Genomic DNA, 27,034 nt, shown 5'->3' on the forward strand with positions numbered 1-27,034 from the left:
GAAGAACACAAACTGTGCTATTCCATTAAAACTACACGATCCATATCCCGACAGAACGAAAGCAATTATTCGCATTCAGTCAACAAAGACGTAGTAGAGAACTGCACAAAGAGACCATTTCATAAGTTAAAGCGTCGCTGACGATACTTATCTGAGCGCAACTAGTGATGCGGTAAATCCTGAACGTACACTTCGGAACTATCCCTTGTTACATTTCTGAAACCTACTACTTGTTCTATCCGACAGCCACTTTAATATTTTATTATATAGTCTGTCAAGCAATTTCCGTCAGTCAGAGCGACAAAAATGTAGGCGCGAAGGGGTATAGTCCCATAGAATATTTGAGTTAAACGTCTTTATATACATATGTACTGACAAAGTTGTTTGACTGGCTATATATATATCCATTATTTTTGGTACAAAAATCTATTAATATTTTTATGTAGCTTTTTTAATTAAACGACAGTAAATTATGGAAATATGTTGAGGGCGACACTAAACTTCAACAGGCAAGGCAACAGAGCGAAGAGTCGTGAAATGTATGGGATCCAATACATTTCACGACTCTTATCTTGAAACGCATAGACTTGAAATTTTGGCCAACCGTCCTAAAGCACGTCTTATGCTATCTTCAAAGCTACATTATATTATACATTTTTTAAAATGTTATTAGGTAAAATAGAACTTTAAAAATAATAATTTACGCTTCTAAAACCATTTATTTACATACAATATATATACAGTGGTACAACTAAACGAAATTAATAACTAGCTTAAATCTAAAATAGGCCCCTGAGGCATTGTACCAAGGATGCTGGCGGCACTTCTCCGCTGTATCGCAATACTGATTAATATTCTAATCTACGCTTCTAAATAAAAATCTCACAAGTAATTGATAATTGTGACAAGACAACTGGAGTTGCCATTATGATTCGCTTTTTTTTTTAAACATGAATTGTTCGTTTATATTATTATAGATAGATAAATATATTGAATCAATATAAATGTTGTATAAAAACTTATAAACTAAAATTAAACTAAATTAATAAAAATCAAACCTAAACTTTTAGTTCCGTTAATTTAATTTAAACCTACAGTTTCTTGTCGGACTGTAAATATGTTTTCACGATTTAATAACGACGAAACTGAATTGTGACTAATACTAGTAGTGGTAGTGGTTTTAGTGGAAGATTCTGCCCACACAATTCCCTGTGAGGATTATGGCAGAGAGAAGAAAGTAAGAAGATTAATCCCACAAGGTAGAGAAGCGGTGGAATTTATTATAAAACGGTTTCGTCGGAGGCTTTAGTGCGATCCCGGTTGGTGCATTCGCCTGGTTATCGATGTGGTTGCTGCATGAAATGTTTATGTTTAGCCTTCGTTTATTTAGTTTGAAAAATGCGTTCGTGTTTTTATAACGTTTTGCTCAAATTTATTTACGATATTGGAGTATTTGATAGTCTTTTAAAGGGAAATTGTGAAAGGTTGCTTCAAAAATTGTACTTTACCTAGTTTCGAAATGCAATTTTACAGGAAGAAGTTTTTCATTCGGTACATTTTTAAAAGGACTTATATAAAAACGTTTTAAATGAATTAGAATTTGATTTTCATGATTGTATATTCCTTTCCTACCTATATAAGCAAGATTAAAACATTACAAATAAGGTTTTTAAAAATGCTTGTAGGTAAAAAAGAAAAGAATAAGTGTAAAGGTGACTACGATCAGCTATATGGGAAGTGTGGGGTCCTCCCTGTTCAAGAAAAGTTTAGGTATCTTGTGGCCGTAGACCAATATGGGTGCAACGACCATAAAATGCCTAGACGGCTAAACGATAGGTTGTTAAGAGCTGACAGGCGTGCACAATATCTCGAACCACAATGTTGTAATTACTATGGGGAAAGAACATTACACTATATAACTCCTCGGATTTATAATAACATTAGATTTCTGTCTGTAAATGAAAATATTACAAAAGCAGCGTTTAAAAGAAAGTTAAAACTGGAGATGTTGGAAATATACTTACCTAAAAAGTAATAATTTCAAATACATACTTACCTAGAAAATTATAAAATCATTCCACAATCATGTACATATTAAAATATCAATAACAATATAAATAGTTAAAAAATGCATGCTTTCTTTTCTACTAACAATAGTATATAAGTCACGATTGTAAACATTTACCTTAATATTAAGTAAGAGTTGAGGGCGGCGCGCCAACAAACTGGTTACTCCAGTTTGGCGCATTTATTGTATAAATGTATCATTGTAATTGTTTATATGAATAAATGAATTAATAATAATAATATTTTACAGTATAGTATCTTAAGATAGCTAAATTAAATGTTGCTTTAAACTTAGAAGTCAACAAAAACGTTTACAAAATGCACGATCAAAGTTTATCGCGCACAGTTTTTAGGGTTCCGTACCCAAAGGGTAAAACGGGACCCTATTACTAAGACTTCGCTGTCCGTCCGTCCGTCCGTCTGTCACCAGGCTGTATCTCACGAACCGTGATAGCTAGACAGTTGAAATTTTCACAGATGATGTATTTCTGTTGCCGCTATAACAACAAATTCTAAAAACAGAATAAAATAAAGATTTAAATGGGGCTCCCATACAACAAACGTGATTTTTGACCAAAGTTAAGCAACGTCGGGAGTGGTCAGTACTTGGATGGGTGACCGTTTTTTTTTGCTTTTATTTTGTATTTTTTTTCATTATGGTACGGAACCCTTCGTGCGCGAGTCCGACTCGCACTTGCCCGGTTTTTAGTTATCGCGTGCTTAGAGCAAACCAATTCGTTTTGGGCAAGTGCCTGCGTAAAAGGTCATTACAGAACTAATCAATAGTTTCATGCTCTACAAAATGTAGTTCAGCCTAAATGCCATGTCTTCACCTGTGCAAATGTCAGTCGAGGAACTGTCGGCGGTAGTGTTCAAGGTGACTTTGGGTGAAGGTACTTATGTTGGACTCTATTGAATTAAAGACAATATTATTTGTCGCAACGTTATTGATACACACGTACCTAATGTTTTTGAGGGTATCACAGCCTTATAAACATTCTACTTCTAATATTTTTGATTTATATCCTTATCCTCTAGCCGCCCGTATGTCAAACCTTGCCAAGCAAAATGAAATTCTATTTTGTCAGCACAAAGTACAAATTAAAATGGAACAGGAGACTTTTTTTATAGCTCTCTGGGCGGGTAGAGGATATAAAGTGTTCAAAGTTTCAATTTATAGTATCATACCTCTTAAATAATATCCCTATATTAGGATTATTTTTTACTAAAACAGTTGAAGAGTCGGTTTGTTAAAATATATTTTAATCTCAATCAATGCAAAGTGCGAATTCGAATTCCGACGCCGGCATGGTATCCTATTCTAATCCTGTTGTCGCTGTCACATTACAGACACTAAACCATAGGCATATCATCCGCAGTGACATTCCAAACATGAGGGGAACAAATGGATCTGACGTTCAGTAAGTAGGCACCTATTTTAGCGACCTTAACTATAATGTAGAAGGCATTCGGGTTATCGCCAATTATATACGGCTCTGACAAACGCAAAGAGTCTCTTACTAAAGTGACAAGTAGATCTCTATTCAGGGTACTAAAAGTTTGCTCGAATACATGTAAGTATCAGGATAATATCAACATTTTTGGCAGTTATGCAAACTTAGAAGTTTTTATCGGGTTCGCAATATTAAAATCATACGGGATAAATTAACTGGACAAAGTTTATTTTAAAATCTTTCGCACGTTCCCGAAATACAATTTCATAAAATATGAGTTCCTTTTATGATTTTACTGTAGCATTTTCCTGGTACAACAAATTCATCGTGATTCTTGGGAAATAGAATAAGTTAAACGGGAATAATTCACAGTTTCAAACTATCTAGACTGAAGTAATGGGGTTGAGTTCTAGGAGGAAGTGTCCGCAGATGTGAGGCAGTAGTAGCAAGGGTAAGGGTAGGAGAGGAGGGGTGCCGTCGGCCCTGACGGTGTAAATAATTGCTCTGTCGAACACACCTGCCGGGAAAGAAAATTAAGCAAAACGCAATTTGACTGAGTGATGAAGCACCTACAGCGCTGGATCAGTTTAATGAGTTACCGGCGAAAAATTACTCCTGATTAATAAATTCATTATCTCGACTCCATTATAAACAGCTTCTATTCAATTGTAAATAATTAATTTCTAAGGAGCCAGTGTAATTTTGACACCATTAGCAATAAATTTTCCGTAGAAAAAATATCTAAAACATATAATATATATTATCAAGTTAATAAACAATTTTAGATATTACTTTTATAAAACCTTAACCGTTGGACTTATACCTAAGTTTATAACTACATATAATCCTTAAAAACAGCTTTCAAAGAGTTATTCTTAACAAAGTTGTCTCTGCACATGATAGTACGTACTTTGTTCCGAAGCAATGATCCGATAACATTTCGACGCGCGACACACGCTGCGCGATAGCGTTTATGTGCTCATTGCATGACAACCCCTCCTTAAGACCGCGATACTTACACCAATCAAGACCCTAGACCTCGTAAAACAGACTATTTTATCAAAATTACTTAGGGATTACTTTTATTTCGGCCAAATAGCCATTTCAGATAATTAGCTTTAGCGTTTTATAGTGCGCTAAAGTAAACTTTGTCACCAATTTTGTGTTGGGTAAATTGCAGAGGTAACAGCCTTTCACTCGGGCGTTTATTGGCAAATTCATAAACATCGACTCGCAAATAAAACGGTTGCGAGTGTACTTTGGAACGTTAGCGAGCCAACACGTTCCATATTTTCATGGGATTCAAATAAAAATAAACTGGATGACCACGGGCCGGGCGGTCTAATTTAATACAAGCGTTGCATGTTCCGTCATACGGCTGATGTACCTGCTTTCATTTTATTGCTTAGGAGGGTAGCCAGAATACAAAAATGTTACACGAGGCGGCGCGTTTGACAGCTGTTAAACAGTTTTATTATTGCCGGACGAACATCGCAGCGCGTATTTGCATAATTGAACGGCCACTTGGAGCCACTAGCTTTGTTATACTCTGCCGTGCCATTTGTCATATTCGCCGTATCATTTATGCATGTTGGTCGTAACGAGAGCTGCGCCGTTTTTCTGGACCATTCATTATTTCTTTTGTGTTGTTTGCTATCCCGACCAGTCTTGCCCTTACTCGGACGACATAGATACGAGTAACATATGTCGACTGTCCTCCCTATTGACACAAGCAACCGCATTTTTGTAACATGAAGTTGAAAGGGCTTTAATCTGGAATTCAGTCAGGTAAAATAAACATTTGCTTTTTGTTGCGCTCCAACAAGTTAAAACGGACTGTGATAGCTTTTGTCGCTAGAGTTTAGGTAAAAAACGAAACTCTATTTTTCAACGAAATTGCTTTCGGAAAAGGTTGTGCGAAATAAAAATTATGTTCGGCTACCGCGGTGACAAAACATTGATTGAAATGTGACTCTATTGGACCCAGGGGTTTAAACGAATAAAACTGCCTGAAATTACCATTGACAAGGATAATAAATCATCTATAAATATTGGACTTACTCTAGACTGAGTGAGACCTCTATTACATTGCTTAACATAGCCACGCATCAATTAATCCGTATCTTTCCTTGCGCAAGAACTTTGAAAGCCGCCGATCAGATCAGGGAATAATAAAAGAGCCATAAAATAGGTGTAGCCAACACAAAAAGCAGGCGTTATCTCGAACGCGTAAATGTTTAATGGCACGAGCCACTCGGAGCGTTCGTGCGCAGCTCGCGATCCGATTTTAAACTGATGACTTTTAGGAGCTGGTACGGAAATAGCTACTTAAGGTCGTGAACTGCTGAGCACTTAAAAGAAACACTATCAAGTCATTCAGACAGGTACCGTTAATTAAGAAAGCTCTCGAGAATCATACTTTAATTCCAGTTGTTTGTAACGAACCAAATATCCATCCAAACCGAACAAAATAAATCCTCTGAGCACGTTGTTTCGAACCCCCGTTTTTTTAGCTTCGTTGACTGTTTGTTATTAAAAGAACCACTTTCTCTGTAATTTTGGCGACATTAATCAAGAAGCCATGGACATCAAACAGCAATGTTCATTGTCAGAGAACAAAGATTACAAGACATACATAGAGCGAATGTGATTTTTATCATTCAAATGCTCACATACGCTTATTGCGGTATTGTGGAAAGGAGCTTTGTTGCAGGGACTTTTCTTTGTTGATCCTCTTTCGACAATATTATTATTATATAATTATTAAAATTTTCATATAACATTCATATAAATTTTACGAACCATCTTGTCGTATGCCACAGTACTCATAATTGAGCTAAACGTACCAATACATAGGTCTAAACTAAATGGTTAAGTTACTCGTAGTTGCTACCGCGGTTACATTACGGTTTCGTATTAAACAACCTTATTATTGTCCTGAGGGTACTGCGAGTGTGAACTGAAGTCTCAGAGGTGGCCGAGCTGTCAGAGCGAGACAGCCGGCCAGTCCTCGGGGCTCGCTACACGAAACCCCTGATAGTTCCGTGGTTTACTAGACAAGTTGCAAATTTGTTGCTAGCGATCAGAGAATTGAATATCAAATAAAGTTTGTCGACGTTCAACTCTCCGTTGCATCTGCAGATTTGTAGTAGGTACTATTGCATAACTATTTATTCTATAATATTTTATGGCAAAATAGGTAGGTACAAAAGGAAAAAAAATTGAAATCAGATTCAATATATGGCAATATTCAATTGAACAAATTTAATTTTATAAAACAAAGCTAAATGACAACAATAAATTATACTTTTAATTATAGAAAACTGTGGGTATATAGATGCTCCTTTTTTTGTTGCACTTTTGTAGGTGACATGCCGTTTTCAAATAACCCCGGGCTCCTATGTGAAAAATGAGATGCGTAATTGGACAAATAGTACAATAGCGCACTATAAAAAATAGTTTTCCGCTTCTAAAATGATATCTGGAGAAAATGTGTTTTGAGAATCGGGGAGTAATTAAAAAAAACCGGGCAAGTGCGAGTCGGACTCGCGCACGAAGGGTTCCGTACCATAATGCAAAAAAAAAACAAAAAAAAGCAAAAAAAAACGGTCACCCATCCAAGTACTGACCACTCCCGACGTTGCTTAACTTTGGTCAAAAATCACGTTTGTTGTATGGGAGCCCCATTTAAATCTTTATTTTATTCTGTTTTTAGTATTTGTTGTTATAGCGGCAACAGAAATACATCATCTGTGAAAATTTCAACTGTCTAGCTATCACGGTTCGTGAGATACAGCCTGGTGACAGACGGACGGACAGCGAAGTCTTAGTAATAGGGTCCCGTTTTACCCTTTGGGTACGGAACCCTAATAAAAATGATTTCGACTAAGTGTTGTACGACGTTTTGGTAGTTGTTCACTTGGTAGCAGTCAATTATAACCTTCTATTCGATTTGATGCTCGCTCGGTCCCTTGGGCGGTACGGCGCTCGGTTTGGCCAGCAAAGTTTAAAATTAATTCAAGATTGACAAATCGCACCTCGTCGATGCTCGGATTTTTAATCCTTTGATAGTATAGCAACTTTTGTATCTTTATTTCTCAGATACCTACTTAAAGTATTTTTTTGATTTAACATCTAGTTATGCGCTTTTTCATTGGAAGCAATAAATAACATATTTATTTAACTGTTTATTTAACTAGTATTAATTATTACATTAACCTCGTAAGTTCCCGCGTACTTGTACAAGTACAAATTAAGGATAGCACTTCAGACCTGACATTTTAACCACGTAGATGGCGTAACTGCCTAATGTTCTTACTCAAGTACAAATTTTTCATTTCCCATTTACCGGGTAGTTTTTTTACAACGGCAACACTGACAGGTCATTCTCATTCTATATTCTATGGTCAATTTCGCCATGTTAGACAGGTAAAGTCAACTGTCAGTGTCAGTGTCATTTTTTCGCAAGATGGCCACATAGTCAGGTCGCTGGCCAGCACGAGGCAAAATAATCGGTTTATATTCAAGCAATCACTTGTTTTTTCTGTTGTCATACGAATGTATTAGTATATTTAAATAATAAATATTGTAAAATAAACAATATTTCAAAGAAACCTGTATATTTAAGGGGTTCGTGATTGGTCAAAATAATTTGTACTTACGGTAGTACGTTCGGTCTAACTTACAAGTTTTTTTTTCTTATTCTAGCGTTTGATGAAAAGCAAATATTTCAATTTCTCAATGACTATGACTTCAAGGACTCTGATAATGAAGATATGTTTATATCAAAACCCGACCAAGCATCAAATAGGGACTTTTCTTCGTTTTCGGAATATGAAGATGGAGAAATAGAAGTTGTAGTACGCGGACGTGTATCTAGTCATCGATTTCAAAGTGCTCGTGGTCAATGAGGTGGGCGTAGCCATGGTAGAAGCACAAGTGCACAAGGGCGAGACGTGGGAAAAGTGCAAGGGATAGGCCTGGAGATCTAGTCTAGGCTTTGAACACCCAAATCCAATCTCCTTGGATGTAGTATAGTATTAAAATAATGAAAAGAGGTTTTTTAATTCACCTTTTTATAAGAAGAAGAGTTATGTTGTAATAAAGTTTTTTTTTTACTTTACTGAAGTTTAGAGAAAATATATGATTTAATTTTAATATTAAATAAATCCTTTAATTTTTTTATTATACTGTGTAAAAACCTAATGTACTCACACAAGTACAAAATATTTTCAAAAATTTCCTTCATAAAAAGGTGCTATACATAATAAACATACCATAAAAATACTGAAAATAAAACCTCACTTCAAAAAATCTCTAAAATCGACATCTTTTTGTCTCGGTCTGAAGCACTATTCTTGGTTTGTACTTGGTATAGTACAGCCGGCAGATATGACTACTGCCCTCGAAAAAACACAGGACTTACGAGGTTAAGGTACGTATAAAACATGCTACTAATATGCATTGCTTACTATTTGTTGATCGAAAACTAACATTACACAAAAAAAGAGTGTGTAAGGTGAAGCGGGACAATTTCGACTTCGTGGTAATTTAAACGAAATATGTTCCATGTTTTATATAATTAACTAGAGTGCCATATATGTCCAGATAGTGAAAAATATGTATTGTGTGTGTTGTGAATGACTCTAGTTAATAATGTAAAACATGGATGATATTTCCATAAGTTGAAATAAACCCGCAGTCGAAATGGCCCCGCTGCACCTTAAATGGTATGTTATTATACTGTATCAACGGAGGCAGCTAATATTTTTCGGCTGTGAGCGTGCACTCGCATACAAGACAAACGAATAAATCTGCTCGTCGCACACATTCGTTGCGTGCTCCAGTCCGTCTCGGATTTATGGGCCAAACCTCTTACAGCTCCATCAAAGCTTGCAAAATATTTACCTGACTGAACCATCCTTAACTGAAATAGCAAACGGCAGACAGCGTTCATAAAATATCAAGCAGTTTTGTAGATAAGTAGTCGTCGCTAATATGAAAGTTAATATTCCATCCAAATAGTTGGCTATTGGCGTTGTTGTTTTCCAATTTTGTTGTCAGAAAATTGCGAGCCAAATTTACGTTTCCACCGTTTTATTGCGATCTGTGTATAGGTACTTTGCCAAAGTAATTTTTGTATTTAGTTAAAGAGCGAATATTGGTCACCTGTAAAATAGTAATAGCCATAAATCTCGGAACAAAGATTATTTTCCATGCGGCTATTGACGATGGTCATTTTAATAGGTATACATTCACTAAAGATTAATTTGATTTGTCCAACAAAAGAAAATTACTGAAATGTGTTTCAGTTTAACTGAACTTAAGTGGACATGGCGCGAAGCGCTCGGCTGTATTGAGAATGTGTTTTAATGCAAATTTCCATTTGGCCGGTTGATATGCGCGAGCGAGTGAGTAAATTCGCAACGAATCACGTGTGACATTCAATTGACAAGCGAACAAAATTGTAAATGTAGTAATGTTGTCGGCGCCAGAGAGTTTCAGTCGCAGTGTTGTGACCCGCCGCCTGGCGCACTCGTGAACCGTCAATGACAACTTGAAATGTATTAAATTGATCACCTAAAGAGACCTGCACTCGTGGTCGTATCCAGCGACGTAGCCAATTAAATCGGTTTTATTCAGTAAATCACTGCGTCATTTAAAACGGGGCATTAATATTCTGCGGTTTTTGAATTAATGTTTTAATTAACTTGGATTGGCAGTATCAGTAGGGACTGCGCGCGTACGCGTTGCTGTTTTTCTTTCAGTCGAGCTGTAGACAGTAGAGAATAGGATAGCTAGTGATTATAATTATAAGTATGCAGCGGAGCTCGGATCGTCCCTCGCACCTGTTGCCGCTCTAAGCATACGTATACGAGTTGAAAGTCCGCCTCGTAGACTGTTAGTAGATATGTAGTTAGGTCTATATTTTGAACAACTTTTGTGAAGTTTGAATAAATGAAGTGTAATGTATTTGTTTATTACCGTTTTTTCTAGTAACACGCTAATTAATAAGCGACATATGAATAAGTACTTAAGGATGTAAATGGAACAGAATAACGATCGTAACTTGGGAAGAAAGGTGAAGGTTCTATATTACAAAAGTACTGTAAGTACTTGCTGCGTAAGTTTAGAAATCCATTAAAAGTTCAAGCAATGGTTGACCTATTAATCCAAGCGAGCTGATGTGTTTAAAACATTTAAGACCCCTTTAACAATGGATAAGTTTTGATCGGTTTATTATTCAACGTATAAAATAGAGGGTGCGAGAAACTTGGGAATTTACTTGTGAGTTTTGACATAAAATAAAATGTTTGCTCACTTCATAGTCAAGTAACGCTTAGTGTGTTGGTTTAGAAGCTTGTTCCGTGTATCGCATGTCGGTAGAATTTGTCTTACTCGTGGTGCATTGCGTTATACCCTGTTACACTTTACGGTGTTCGCTTATGGAACGACGTGGCTAGAACAGTCGACAGTAAAACTTTCAGTGGATTGTTACATTGAAGCCAACTAAATAAAGGCGGGGGTAGGTTCTCGCCAGAGCCTTTTCATGGGCGTCGCCTTTATGCCGATTTTATGTTGCATGAGCAAAATACAGCTGTAATTCCGACACGGGAAAATGTATATTACGGCGAATCCTTAGTAGAATCTGGCAGGCGAGTATAATACGGGGATTTCTTGAGAGACCCCCGGGCTAGGTGAGGGTAGGCGCGACTCGAGTTTGTTACATAAAAATCCCGTTACCGCTACGGAGGTCGACAGATTACTTTCTTGTTAAGAGGATGAAAACAAGAGTTAGTTCACTTTCGACAAGGAAATAAATAAGAAAGATTCTTTCTTTTAAAAGGCTCTTTTTCAGCGAATCCGTTAAGTGTAGCTGAGAGGCTGTTTCTGGAATGTATTCCATTTACTGTTGAAGGCTCATACAGGCCAATTCGAATATACATATTTAACATTTCTGCAACCAAAAACGTTAGGTACTTACTTCTGACACTGACATATCAGTATTATATCGGTAATAGATCGAATAACTTAAACTCTCTCTAACTATAAGATAAAGCTACACTAAAATTCACTTAGGTGTGTAGAAACTACCACCGTGTCTTACCATCACCACGACCCAGAGAGAATACCGATGCTAAAATCTCGGCGGGACTCATGTTTTCAAAAATACATGACAAATCCACTCATTATATACTGCATTGTCATGCTGCATGATCATTTAAGATAGATGAAAATATAGACTTGCATTTATCACATAACTGACACAGGTCAATAATTTATCAACCATGGAAAAGCATCTCTGATTCCGGAAAGAACCATCAATTTCCGATTTGGATTCTACAACAGAACGAATAGAATGATATTATTACGCTACAACAGTGGTCTAGTGCATGTAAAACAATTTATGTTATCCAAATTGTGCGAAAGTAATCAGTCGGTTTATTCTGTGTTCTGGAATGATCTCCCGGCTGCGGCGGCAAACACGCAATTTGTCCTCGGCGTTAAATAGACCGCAAACAAAACGGCGGCGCCGGCGCTGCGCCATCATTCACCTGTGGTCGCTCGTGATAATGAGATGGACCTACTGTTCAACATATTAGGCTGATTGCAATTGTGCATGCCGTAGGTAAATCGACAGTACCCAGTGGTCTTGCTTATTGGAATAGATTTTCATTATCCAGACGCTATTCAGAGTTGCGTAATTCTGTTTTGTAATGTTTTTAGGGTTCCGTACCCAAAGGCTAAAACGGGACCCTATTACTAAGACTCCACTGTCCGTCTGTCTGTCACTATAGTTCGTTTTTTTTAGCATTAGACAGAACTTGCAAGAAGGTAAGCGATCTTGACATATCTTTTAATTGAAAAACGCTTTTTAAAAATCAAAAACTATTACTTATGAAAGCAGAAGAATATAAATGATCGTATTAGATTCATAATTGTTACATATTTGCCGTGACTTATTTTTAAAACGTGTTTTTCAATTAAAAGACACATCAAGATTGTTTACCTAATTTCTAATTCTAAAAAAACGAAGTATAGGCTGTATCTCATGAACCGTGATAGCTATACAGTTGAAATTTTCACAGATTACCCATGTATTTCTGTTGCCACTATAACAACAAATACTACTAAAAACAGAATAAAATAAATATTTAAGTGGGGCTCACATACAACAAACGTGGTGATTTTTTTGCCATTTTTGCGTAATGGTACAGGTTTCTCTTAGTAGGTATGTGAAATAAATGTATGTTAGTAAGTGTAAGTACGCAGTATACGAGTACATATTTAATACTAGTATTTAGTTTAGGTAGTCAAATATTATAGAATTAACTAAAATTAAATGTATAGTAAATTATGTTGAAGCTAAATTAGTACCTATCCGTGAATAACCTTCGAAACTTGTTTCATTTTCTGAAACCAAATTTCAACGAGATTTTTCACCCTGCGAGATATAAAAATTATATTAGAGGCCCTAAAATATGAGAAGCCTTAAATCATTCTAAGTATCAAAAGATTTCACCATAATTTTATTATGAAAAAACTTTAGAGGAACTCATTATTTTAAGGTGCGGTTTGATCCTGAACTAACTTCTTAGATAACCACAAGCGTATGACATAAAGAGATTTTCGCGATCGCGACTTGCTACTAAATTAATGGGATAACGCTCTTTAGGCGTTAAGTTTTACCGCGTGTAATTAACTTGGCCTTAGTAATTAAGATGGTTAATAAATGGCTGTGTAGTAAGTCGCTTTGAGATATGCCTGGAATCCTTTAATATAACCAAAGAGAATAGAGTGTATAGAGGTGTATAGTCAAAGTAAATTATTTATGTAGCCACTGTAAAACTGCCATCTTTCGGCAGAAGATTAAAATTGTTACAACGCCATTTGACTTTGATCATTATTCTTTCACTGATAAATTATTAAATATAGATAACTTGTTAAATTTAATATTAATGGCGTCTACTCGAGAGTAGGCCAAAGGTATGGTGCCATCTTTTCGAGCGATGGCGCCATAACCTTTGGCCTACTACAGTCGAGTAGATGGCATTAATTTCTATATTTAACAAAATAACACATACCAGTGAAAGAATAAGGATCAAAGTCAGATGGCGTTCTAACAGTTTTAATCTTCGGTCGAAAGATGGCAGTAAATGTACTGTAGCTACATAATTCACCATGACAGTAACTCTCTATTTCAAATTATCTTTGATATAACCAAAACAAGCACGAATAACTCGCGTTAAAGTGTTCGTGTTAATGTGACAGAAGGACTTGGGGTAATGCTTTAGTGGCTAAGTTGTTGCGGAGGTCGCTTAATTACGCGAGTGCGTGCGATTATCAACACCTTAGTTTTACAAAAGTTTTATTGAGGGTCCCTTAGGTAATAGCAATTTTCAGTAGCGTTCATTTTTATGAAATGATTTCAAATGGCTATTTCATAGTTTTGTAATTATGTTATATATGTATATATGTAATGCTTACAGAAACTATTGTTGAACAAACATACGGCGCGATTCGGGAAATGAATTAGAGATTCACTAGATACGAAATAGTAAAGATATGTGACGTTCCACGAAAAAAGGTACCTTACGGCGCGGCGTCTTGCGCTTACGCTGTTATTAACGCCGCTCCAATATTCAGCCGGGGCAATGGTACCTTTTGCCGTGGAACGTCACATATCTTTACTATTTCATATCTAGTGAATATCTTAATCATTTCCCGAATCGCGCCGTTACTTGTTTACATTATGTAAACTAATAAATTTGTTCATTATATTAAGATCTCGCTTCGATGAATAAAATTATTAACATTAACATTATTTAAGTCAGTATAATAAAGTTTGTAAAACTTTTTGATACGTATCAAATTAATAATCGAGGGGTAAAAATCTAAATCGTATTTATTAGTTGTATAGCCAGTGTTCCGTCTTTTGTCCTTCGGCGTGACAATGTGAAGGTTGCAGTCAATTTTCCTCGGCCGCAGAATGGATGACTTTTCAATCGCTACCACTTTATTTACCTTGACTCGGTAAGGATGTCTACAATAGCTATTCTACCGTGTCATTTCCCGCACTCACTATTTTTTTACCCATCCCTTTTCGATAGGAAGTGATTTGCTAAAACATACTTCTAATGTACATTGTCGAAGCGTCGGGCCCTTAATGCTCCATTGACGACCAATTCGAGTTTCGATTTATTGCTATCTATTCTTAAGGAGGCATTGTTGTACGATCCAAAGGAATTATTGGATGATAGAGTCCGAGCGCGTACGTGATTCCATTGGTCAGATTACACAAATATAATGGCGGTAATGTTCGCTACTAAATAAGAATTACTTAAAGATACATTTACTTAGCTACTTAAAATTGTGTTCAATCCATACTAATATTATAAAGGCGAAAGTGTGTCTGTCTGTCACCTCGTCACGCTTATGCCGCTGAACCGATAAAGTGTGTCTGTCTGTCTGTTACCTCGTCACGCTTATGCCGCTGAACCGATTTAGTTGAAATTTGGTATAGAGATAGTTTGAGTCCCGGGGAAGGACATAAGATAGTTTTTATGTCGCAAATCATCCCTGAAGAGAGTAAAAAGGGGAGTGGAATTGAAAGAGTTAATAAATTGCCTAATAATTGAAGTAAGCAAAGCGCGAATTAAATGATTGCTATTAGCATTATCCAGGCGCTATACCTACTTTGGCTGGTGTCACTAATTCCACGCAGACGAAGTCGCCGGTATAAGCTAGTAACACTATGAATATGCCTCCATCACACAAAACTGCTAATTTCAGTGTTCAATATTACAAACCGTAAAATCTAAACCATTGGCGAAGTTTTTACCACTAGACGTAAAATATGCACCAACTAGTTGAACAAACCACTTATGTATAACTACCGTCCGCTGAAAAACAGACCAACTAAATTCTCCAGTATTTTCCATACCACTACTCCCCGCAGGGATCTCAATCCCCTACTAACGTGTAAATGAACTTGTTACTTGTTGCAACAGGGAGATATGGCTGCCCATCGTCGAATGTACGGTCTAAGTGTGCGGTTATGTATTTTGAGGTGAGTTGGAAGTGGTTTCAGGCTGTATTTGATTTCAGTTGAAGTGTGCGGTCGAAGATTATAGTTTAATTTACCCACAGAGGATTACCGCAAGCTGTCACGATTTAAAATATTAACAAAAATCCGAATGTGTACAGCGACCTGCAAAAGTGCATACCGTAAAACCACCCAGCTGAAGTCCAGTCCTAGAACTATGGTTGTAGTGAATTCATTGAATGAAACTTTTAAGTTTTCTGACCTAACGAAAAGAAAACATTCGATAAGAACTTAAATCCTTTCTACTCAGTCTTGAAAATATACAAAGAGGCGCGGAGCAGGTGATTACGGAGCGGTCCCAGAGGGCTTACCGCGAACCACGTTCGACGTGTTGCCTCCCTTTCACACTTACATACGAAATTACAAGTGCGACAGAGAGGCAATACGGTGATCGTGGTTCGCGGTAGGCCCCGAGAGCTCGCGGGCCACATACTCTCATATGCAATGCAACGGGATGCATTCTCACTCAACCGCGCCTCCTCGGGGGAGCCAGAGACTCGATACCGTATCAATATATCAACATTCTATTTAGAAAATGCAGAAACAAAAATGGTACGTAAATGTAACGCCGATTCTTTTCCGTCAGTGAGTTGAAGCGATTGAGGTTTAATGGTATTTAGGTTAGGTTGGTAATTTCTTGATGACGGTTTTAAGTGTAAAGTAGGTAAAGCGATCGCATATTTGTCATTAAGTTGAGGTGTTTTTTGTGGTGTAGGTGTAAATTTAATATTGAGTGGGATAGTTTAAGTAGGTAGTTAAATTATTTACGTACACTTCTTTATGCTTGTACAAAACCGTAAAGCTTGCTCACGACGCACACACGTGCGTAATTTAATTGATATTGTGTATGTATTGAATTCTTATTTTGAATAAAATATCGACCTTTTGAGGGTAGCATAAAGTGTACAACATTTAATATTGATAATAGTATCATTAATAACGTTACAATGATATGGAGGCCGATTGAAACGTATATTTTGATATCAAAATGATCTTGTTATTATTCTCGTATGCATTTCTTTCGTAAGTGTTCGTTAGTAAATAACATAGAGATAAGTAAATAAAGAGTGGTTACTCCATACATCAGTTTTCTTACGAAAAGGCGCGTTATTTCATAGTCGACATCTAGCGTCATCTAGCGGAATTATCGCGAACTCACGGACGAATGAGCAAAATGATATAATTTTGATGTCAAAATGTAACTTTGAATTGCTCTCATGTTAATTTTCAATATGAAATACATTAACAAGTGGCTTTGTTATTTTAAGCGGATAGAATGGGTGACCTCATTGCCGTGTTAATAAAGCAATAATTATGATATATTCGCGGTAGAGTAATTTATGGCTATATCTAAATCGTCCAATTAGTTCAAAACATCGGTAGGCGTTTTAGTTACATTTATAGGAATGCGTGTGGTCATTTTAATGATTATTGTGAGCGGTTGTGTTTAGTACTACGATACTAATTTATTTGTATACATAAGTTGCTACAATTACTCACACAAATAATAAATTGCAAATTTTACTTATCACTTCTACTTCTCAGTATTCGCGTACAAGCCGGTGTACTGGTGTTGTAAAATGAATTAATTGTAATACACGTAATATTAACAGGGCGGTTTGGTTTCCCGCAAGATGCATCTAAGCTCGATGTGCTCTCTCCCCTGGGACGCTCCCACGTGCCGCCACTTAGCACTCGGCGAATACACGCTTACGAACTTATAAGACAGCCCAAACAACTCTTATTGTCCACTCATAAAGACCAAAACCGCATGCTCTGATTCACGGACTAAGATAGCAAACTTTACAGAGTCTGAGAGCTCTGCTCCAGAAGCTTACTCGTGTTGGAATTGCTTCGACGTGTACAAAAATAGCGAAAGTGTTCGGTGAATTGAATCCAATACGAAACAAATATAACATTTTAGTGTGTTGTGTTTGATTCGAATGCAATTTTATGATGCGCAACTACAAATACGTAACAGTTCGGATACGTGCAAGTTATTTCGTTAAAAAAGAAGTTGAATTCATTTGTAAAACAAGTGGTAAACTAAGAGAGTTTTAAAAGAAATATCCCAAAAACAAGACAAACAGCGAGTTGAAGCGCTACGTTTGATACCCCTTTTTTTAGTGAATCGAAAACGATCAACATTTATGATTCACGCGATAGGCGTCTTTACACATTGCGAACAGAGTCGAATGAAATATAGATAACACTACTTTTATGCAAAGTGAAAGGAGAAATTTTCACGGTAGCAGGGCACGCACTCGACGAAATGTGTCCCATAGGCGCGTGTTCTTTACCAAAAACCGAATGGAATCCGCCCCACTGAGATTGGTTCCGCTAGTTCTTTTCCCTTTAATATTTAACAACTAGGTGGCTCACACATCGCGTTCACCTTTTATAATGGCATTTGATTCAAGCTTCACTGCCACTGAAGAATCGTATTGCCGTAACGTAGTGGTAAGATAAATAAAAACACTTTATGCACGGCCTTGCAAAAATAAAAACAATAATACCGACTTTATCAACCCAGCTCAAATTTAAAAAATTAAATTATAAAAAAAGACAATGGAATATTTCCGTGAAGGGATGCCATTTATATATTTTTTTATCAACAAAGGTCGTAAATAAAAGTAAAGGGTGCTATTAAACGCATTATTCGCGCATATTTAACGTACTGTAAAGGTTAAAAGGATTTTATTTTTCGCATTTTCTACAGCTTTACATAAAAATCACCCTACGAATTAAGTCCCTATTCAACACATGATGTACAGGCAAAAAAATGGGCACCTAGCAAACAATTGGAAATCCTAAATATAAGATAATGCAGCGGTTATAATTATTTATGATTAACAAAATATTTGTTTTATGCAAAGCGCTTGGGAGCTTTTTAAAGTGCGACCATTTTGACTACGTTTGGTCTCTAAATTAAATACTTATATATAAGTGTAATACGAAAACCATAAAAATATATAAACCTAAAGTATAAAAGTACTTAATGTAAATCGCCATTATCGCCAATACCGACTAAAATACCCAAAATAAATATGTTCAAAATATCATCATCTTCTTCGCGTTGCCCGGCATTTTGCCACGGCTCATGGGAGCCTGGGATCCCCTTGACAACTAATCCTAAGAATTGGCGTAGGCCTTAGTTTTTACGAAAGCGACTGCCATCTGACCTTCCAACTAGGCTTCCAACAAGAGGTTAACTAGGCTTTATTGGGATTAGTCCAGTATCCTCACGATGTTTTCCTTCACCGAAAAGCGACTGGTAAATATCAAATGATGTTTCGTATATAAGTTCCGAAGAACTCATTGGTACGATCTGGGGTTTGAACTTGAACCCGCGACCTCCAGATTGAAAGTCGCACGCTCTTAACGTTAGGCCTCCAGCGCTCTATATAATATATTGTTCAAAATAGGTATATACAGTATGTAACTGAACGAAAAGCAATTACTCAAACCCGTTTATGTTTAGGTCATATTAAGCAACTTTTACTACGGGACCAACCCCGAAATAGTGAAAAAAAAATTGAATCTCCCATAGGAAATTTCAACATCAGACCAGCAAAACGTATGAAACATCAAATTTTTTTTCCGCGTTTTCGGGGTGGTCCCATAGTAAAAGTTGCTCAGTATGACCCAAACATTAACGGGTTTGAGTAATTGCTTTTCGTTCAGTTACATACTGTATTATTTAAGTATGTATATACAGGGTGATTTCGGGGTCGTGGAGCAAGAGAGCCAGACATCATACAGAATCCAAAGACGAGCCTAATGATGTTGTTAATTATTGTTTATCACCAATAATGATGATTATTTTCCAGATGACAAGTAGGAAAAAACATTTTTGCATACAATTTGGTGACCCTACTCAATGTGACGTCTTGTCGCTTTCCATACAGCGTTTTTCAAAAGTCATAGGGTGACCATAATTAGTTAGTATAACATTAGTTTTACTTGAAAAATAAGGATAATTAAAGTAATTATCTTTTAATCAAATACTACCATATGATAATGTGGATCATTTACAGAGTCAGAAAAATTGGTTCTGGATCACGACCCAGAAATCACCCAGTATATGAGTAAACGGTATACGTTTACCTGATCATGCTCACGCGGAACAGCGACCACGTGAGTCACCTTTTACGCTTAGTCACAACCGTTGCAGGTCATTCAACTCGACTCAAATCACTCGGCAAGCATAAAGCTATTGTTGTGATTTATAATTCAGACGGCGGGATATTTTGTCGTCTTGCGGTGCCTTCGCCCGGGCCTTCGGTACGAAAAAATAGATAATAAAATGTATTGAAATGGCTGCGGGCCGGCTTATCCGGTTGAAAGTCAATGAATATTTGATTTCAATTTTTTTCCCAACGTCGCCGTGAAGTATTCACGATATACCTAATTTGATTTTCGCCATTCCGCCCGTTCGTCGGGGCAGTTTGCATTCATATTCAGTTTGAATACGCGTTTGGGTTGCCTCTTGCCCGAGTTTGATACAAATAAACAGGAATATTTTTACATTTCTTGCTAGTATAACCCGACCCAACTGATTACGTTTCTGGGATAATAACCCATCCTGTGTAAGCCTATATGAGGAAAATTTACAATAAAAAATTATACTCATGAATTACATAATAATATTCCAATGTCTCTTTACATAATGATATTTGAGTCTCACAATCTTACGATGCGAGATAGAAGGTAATGTCATTGAAAAGTAAATTGAATTAACCAAAATTTTAATACATGAAAATATTCAAAACATTTCTAATATAGGCACGTACATATGTATTAATCGTAAGCTTTTTTAAACTAATTACCGAGTGAGGAGTTTTCATCAGGCCGTTACGCAAAAGGGGCTAAAGTTGGATTCAGAGAAGATCGTAGGTAAATCATTTTATGTCTTACGACGACAAAAAAAGGTTCGTTTTCCCTGAGCTGGGGATGAACAGGAATGGTTTTTGCGAACTTGCACAAATGACGGCGCAACGATATTTTACCCAAGCTGAATATTTGGGTCAACCTGTTTTTGCGTAATAGGGATTACAAAAGCAAATTTAACATTGTGTTTGTTGTAACTGCTGCAAGGGAACCTTCGTTGGTAACAAAAGATGGCCGGCCTTGATACATTTTCCACGGATTTTAATTAAAATCTTACGCGTTGTGGGGTTAATGAAACTGACTGAATATAAGTCCCGGCGAGTAGTGATTTAAGATAAAATATAATAAACTCCGTTACACATTTAATAAAAACAATAACAGCTACGTTGAACGGTAAATTACAATTATTGCATTTTTTATTTCAAAATCTTTACGCCTATCCTAATAACCGAATGTTAAGTATTTACATACTAATAGACCGCGAGCAAGCAACATGTATGTATGTTACTTCCCCTCAGGCGTAAGTACGCGAAGCGGCAGTTGATGTTCATGAGGCTTCAATATATATTTTTTCATTGCCACCGGATATCGCCCGGAAAATAAATTACTGATAGAATTAATTGTACCTGACTCGAGGTCTAAACGCAGAAAACAAAATAAAATTACTGTTCGCAAGATAAATGTTTCAACGTTGTTGATACGGTTTTCAACCAATTTTTCCCTTTCACCCGCACTAGATACCTACAAAGAAATCTACATAAGGAAGCCATACATTTTATTCGGGCGTCGATTTGTTATTTATTAGCCGGGAATAGTTGCAATACGAGGGAGGGAACACAATACCGAAATCGGTGAGCCTATTTAGTATCGATACCACCTCGAACCTCCGTTTCGCTTCGTCTGAGCTGTAACCTCTACCAGCGATCCTTGACCTCCCTTGCCTCTCTGGGGCCCTTAGTATTGCGTGGTGAGGGAAGGCTATCTGTACACTATAATATGTCTTACTCCACTGGCCGTGCTTCATCGAGCGTTGGCGTCTGTATTTATCCGTAGCTAGGTTACCAACGAAGACTTTGTGGCAGAGACGGCCAGTGAAATGAGGCGAGACGAGCACAAAAATGATATGTTTCCGTATGTGACATGCAAGCCTTTGGAAGTTGGCTGTTTTTCTAAGGAAAAGGAGGTGATATGACAGCTTAGCGCTTATGCGTAGTGATGTGCCGTTCCCGGATATATTTCCCCAATTGTGTGGGGAATATTCTCGCTTGGTTAAACATACAAATGATGTAGGTAATATATCGTAGGAACGGTATATTATAACTTGTGCGCTGCTTTTAGATTATTATCTTTTAAGTTAAGTTTGTGTTACAACAAACTTTATGTCGGCACCGTATGTAATTAACTTGTAATCACTACCCACTGCTAAATATTAAATGGTATACCGACTGTATAGAAACTACCTGTTACTTACGAAATTATATGAACAGCCCCATTATTTAAATGTACCTTCCATTTCGAATTGCTTGTACAATTGCAGACACAGGTCCACTCACACATGTGTAGGCAGGGTTGAAACGAAATTCAGTTGCGTGATTCTAATGGTCAATTAATTATTTGTAAGCGAGTAGGTATAAGATGTTACAACACGCAAACATACAGTTTTTGACCGCGCACCATTGAAATTACAGGTTGCCCCAATAAAGGTTGATCGCTTGAAATATTTTATGGAAGTTTGTATCGTTACTCACCTCTGTGCCTATTGGTTTGTTTGTCGAACATTAACATGGCGTCCTCGATCTGCAACAAGAAAAAAAAGACATAAAATAAAGTTCAAATCCTGAAAAGATCGGGGGGAATACAGCGAAAAACAAGGGCGTCGTACGCGATTTTAGCCCCGCCCCGGCAATAAAACACTCCGGCGCTGTAATAACGAATAAGCACCGGTACAGAGTAAACCACACGCTGCAAATAAACTTTGATAAGCGGGGGCGAGCAGGTAATAACGTATTCATAGAGAAATAAATGGAAAGTCGGCGGTTAGGACACGAACAATACACGCGAGGAGAGATGTGCTGTCAGCGGCGCGCGCGCCGCGCGGGTTGCTCGCGCTCACCAAACTCGGCCGCGAAGGAGCATTTTTTAAATTCCCTATCCGGTTACAAAACAGCGATAAATCTCTGGTGCTAGGTAGCGAAATAGCATCGTCAATATTCATGTTTAGCGTACGCATTCTACATTCAAGTCGGCCGCTGTAAATTCACTGCTTTTCAACATTTTCGAGTATGTTACTCAGTCTATACATATAAACCGTTGTCATAATATTTTTCTGTAACAACTTTTCCTCGCCGAAAAGTACTGTAAGTATTATCGTAAAAAACAAAGTTAATAATAGCTTGATTTTATTTTTAACGATAGTAATACCCTCCAAAAAGCAAAAATACAAAGTTTCTGAATACTTAAGAGTTTGCTTAAACTGTCTATTAATTTATTACCTACTAATGTTAAAAAAAACGGCCAGGTGCGAGTCGGGCTCACGTTCCAAGGGTTCCTTACATTAAGTTCGACTCACGCTTGACTGCACATTCAGGTTTTCCTGTCATCTATAGGTAAAGAAAAGTTTTGTGTATTTTTGTTTTCAAAATTTTAGACCGAGTAGGTAGTTTCGGAGATAATACAGACAGATAGTCAGTTGCACAAATGATCCCATAAGGGTTCCGTTTTTCCGTACGAAAGTTACGGAACCCTAAAATGTGTCCGTGGAACACGATTGGACAAGTTGAGTTTGACAAGCCAGTGCCGCGGGTCTATCTCGGCGCCGGCATTGGCGGCGGTTCCCTCGGGCCACATTAGGCGGAAGGTCGACGCTACGCACTCCCGATGATCGATGCCCAAAACCCGTAACAGGTGACCTTACCCTGAACCACGTTCGACGTGTTGCCACCCTGTCACACTTACGTACGAATTTACAAGTGCAACAGAGAGGCAAGAGGGTTCGCGGTAGGCTCTCAGGTGACCTTTCGCTGAATTATTCCTTCCTGTAGAAACGTTTGTTTAGCGGTGATTTGTTTGAGTGGGAATTGCGACGCTTTTTGTTTCACATGTGAAGTGGACAACCCTTTTTTGCGGAGAAAGAGTTGTATTAAATTGTGCCGGGACGAGTCGACTTTTGTTCCGAGTTTTGCTGTAGTTTTTAGCTAATGTGAGTTATTACGAACCTTTGTGAGCTTTCGTAGAATTAAATCCTTTAAGCCACTTTTACTCATGTCATAAAAGAGTTCATATAATGTATTAATCAACGGAGCCTAATTGGCTCGAAGATCAGAGCTACAAAACAGAACCCGTATTTAAATCTTTGTCTCAAAAATAAATTAGTGGCCATTGAAACGTTTTATTAGGGAAGTTTGGCGTAAAGCAATCTTGTAAGGAAAATGAGAGAATTTGTTTCGTTAGGCGTCCGCCCGCGGGCCGCGATTCGACATCCAGTCCCCCGGGCGACATTATAAATAAAGCAGCCTATCCGACACGCCCATACTACCAAGTTTGGGGAGTGCGTTCGATACAATCCATACTTACTAATAATCCATATTAATATTATAACAGAATAGAGTAGAGAGTAGAGTATTATTGTTTGTGAGCCCACCGGATTAGCAAGCTAAAGTGGCAATGGGCAGGCCACATTGCACGCAGAGAAGATGGCCGATGGGATCGAAAAGTGCTCGAGTTGAGACCACGGACTAGAAAGCGTAGCGTAGGATGTCCACCCACAAGATGACAGACGACCTTGTTAAGGCCGCCAGAAAACGCTGGATGCGGGTCGCTTCCAACCGGCACTTATGGAGATCCAAGGGGAGGCCTATGTTCAGCAGTGGACGTCTTATGGCTGAGATGATGATGATGATGATGAATATTATAAATGCGAAAGTGCGTCTGTCTGTCTGTTACCTCTTCACGCTTAAATCGCTGAACCGATTTAGTTGAAATTTGGTATGGAGATAGTTTGAATCCCGAGGAAGGACTTACTTTTTATCACAGGAATCACCCTTTAAGGGGGTGAAAAGGGGGGGTGGATGTTTGTATGGGGAATCGATAAAAAGCAGATTGGATAAATACTCCATGCAGATGAAGTCGCGGGCAAAAGTTAGTAACGTATAACAAGTATTTGTCAAAATCATATATTTTTTTATAAAAGCTATTATCACCAATTGCACTTTTCTTTAGCCGTCTATTATTCACCAACATTTTTAAAAAGCCCGAACTCAATTCTGTTGCGTTGTTTTTAAAGACCAGCTGCAGAGCTACTAAGTAACTAAAATAATGCAATTTAGTCACAATTTCATCGGTGAGACATAAAAATGATGATGTATAACTGTCTACCCCACTCTGTTCTTAAATTAGATGTAGAAGTAACTAAACGATTTTAGTTAAAAGGCATAACATACTAGAGATTACGAAAGAACCGTTTCCTTGGTAAATTTTCAATTCACCACTTTACTTCGCCACTAACTCAGCGTATATTTATACGGCTTCGATAACTCCAAGGAGATTGTGATCTAATGCGGTATCGTAACGGGCAATTTGTAAGGTCTGGTACTGTTGTTGCACTCTAGCTTGTCGGTGTGGCAAGGGTGCGACAAGGACAGGTGACTGGCACGGCATGGGCCGCTCCCTTGGGTGACGTTAGAGAAATCGAACTTGGCTTGATCGACGCGGCCTCTGCAGTGTCTTTCGCGTTAATGATCTTATGTTATCTATCTAATTGATGGATTTGATTTTAAATGTTAACTTTATTCTGTGATATAACGTTAACGTAATAGTTTTGTGGTCTTATTTTAAATTTATATAAATAATGTTTAGTCCCCTTTTTACAAAAAACTTTTAACTTACGGCCTAATTCTAACTTTTAGATACGTCAATTAATAGATCTAGAAACGATATGGATTAGATATGTCAGTGTCAAATTTGATGTTTCTTCAAACAAATACGTCACTTTCTAGATCTATTAATTGACGTATCTTAACGTTAGAATCCGGTATAGCAAATTGACGCTTGTAGAGCGTTAACGAATAATGCCATATGCTACGCTACATTGCGCTACAAGGCGCTGATACGCTGCGTAGCAAGTTAAAGTCGTAGCAGCATGTTTTCGATTTGTAGCCAAAACTGCTCGTAGCGCCAAGACGTCAATTGATATCATGAGCCACTTTCAGATCGCAGTGCTTTCGCACGCGCTCCAAAAACTGCAAATGAGATGTGTTATCATATGATATGATACTTCTCGTAGTGCAGTTTGAGCGCACCAAGTAGCGCAAGGTCGATTCTGATTTAATATGCAGGGTGTTTGTTGAGAGGTTGAGTCATTTGCTATCTTCTCAGGCCTAGAAATTTTTAATTTGGTGCACATTTTTTTTCAGTTCAATACCAATTTTTCGTAAATTTCAAATTTTTACTTGCGTAGTAGTAAAAAAAAAAACCATGGCCAATTTTGTTTTTCTAGGCATGAGAACATAGCAAATGACTCAACCTATCTGCCGTTTTAATTTAGCAATGGATGTACCAAACATCCTGTATATTCTGTGCTTCGCTTTAAAGACTGTGCTAAGCGAGACATGTTAGCAATTGAAACCAACCACTATGCCTGGGAAACTTTAGTTGAAGACCGTGATGGATGTTGTTGAGGGGAGAAGGCTATGCGACCAAGCCTGGTTCAATGCGTTGGATTGCAGAAGGTATAGCAGAAAGCAAACCGGGACAGGAACCTCAAGTGGCACGAGCTTTCTCTGCCAAAAATCTGGGAGGTCATGTCGCTGACGAATCGGCCTCCACAGTCACCAAACCCGTTATTGTCTTACAGCAATGTTTAAGGGTAACATTCCATTTCTGACCGCAGCTGCGCTACTAGTATGAATGCGGCGGTGATATTGTTAATTTCCATAGTAAAATGAATGGTATTGCTGCTGTCGTTGGAAATAGACTGTCACCTTAAATCGTCTGCAATAGACACAAAGGCCTCTGATAATGTGCTCAGTAGTGAACGGTAGGCTAATAAAAATGCCTTAAATTCTTAGACATCCATTATAGTTAAATAAATTAAGTAGGTATAAATTATGTATAAAATGTACCTAATAATGTACATTCTATCTTTTCCAGCTCTTACATAAGTTATGCGCAACAACGTCGTCGTGAAACGGCCGTCACCGCCAAGCAAACATTTCACTTAGTGAAATTTTCGTATATCAATATACAATTATTATGGAGCTCGTAATAAAGGGCGCAATCTTGCTAAATGTCGCCGTTTCCCTACAAAGCTGCCGGCCCTATTATTATTTTACTTAGGGGGTAGGCCCCGTCGTCCCCTGAGATACCTGTCGCTATAATTTACTACGTGTAGGTACTTGTTTTAAGAATACCCGCTTTAATTCTTCTCAGTTTCCCCTGTGTTACCGTGATTTAATGTAATATTGCGAATTTGAGACGTTTTATCTCTGTTATTGTTGAGTTTGTGATGTTTTAAGACTAA

General features: G+C 37.6%; 1 protein-coding gene across 5 annotated transcripts in view; it reads right to left on the minus strand.

Moving 5' to 3' along the window:
* LOC134665092 (RNA-binding protein Musashi homolog Rbp6) overlaps positions 1-27,034 on the minus strand; it is a 589,057-nt gene that overhangs the window by 136,913 nt on the left and 425,110 nt on the right. For all 5 annotated transcript variants that reach the window (XM_063521913.1, XM_063521911.1, XM_063521912.1 and 2 more), the window contains exon 7: positions 22,266-22,314. In XM_063521913.1, the coding sequence (XP_063377983.1) occupies positions 22,266-22,314 (49 nt within the window). The remainder of the gene's footprint in view (positions 1-22,265; positions 22,315-27,034) is intronic.

The sequence above is a fragment of the Cydia fagiglandana genome, chromosome 6 (genome assembly GCF_963556715.1).
Source record: "Cydia fagiglandana chromosome 6, ilCydFagi1.1, whole genome shotgun sequence".
NCBI classification, from domain to species: Eukaryota; Metazoa; Arthropoda; class Insecta; order Lepidoptera; family Tortricidae; genus Cydia; species Cydia fagiglandana.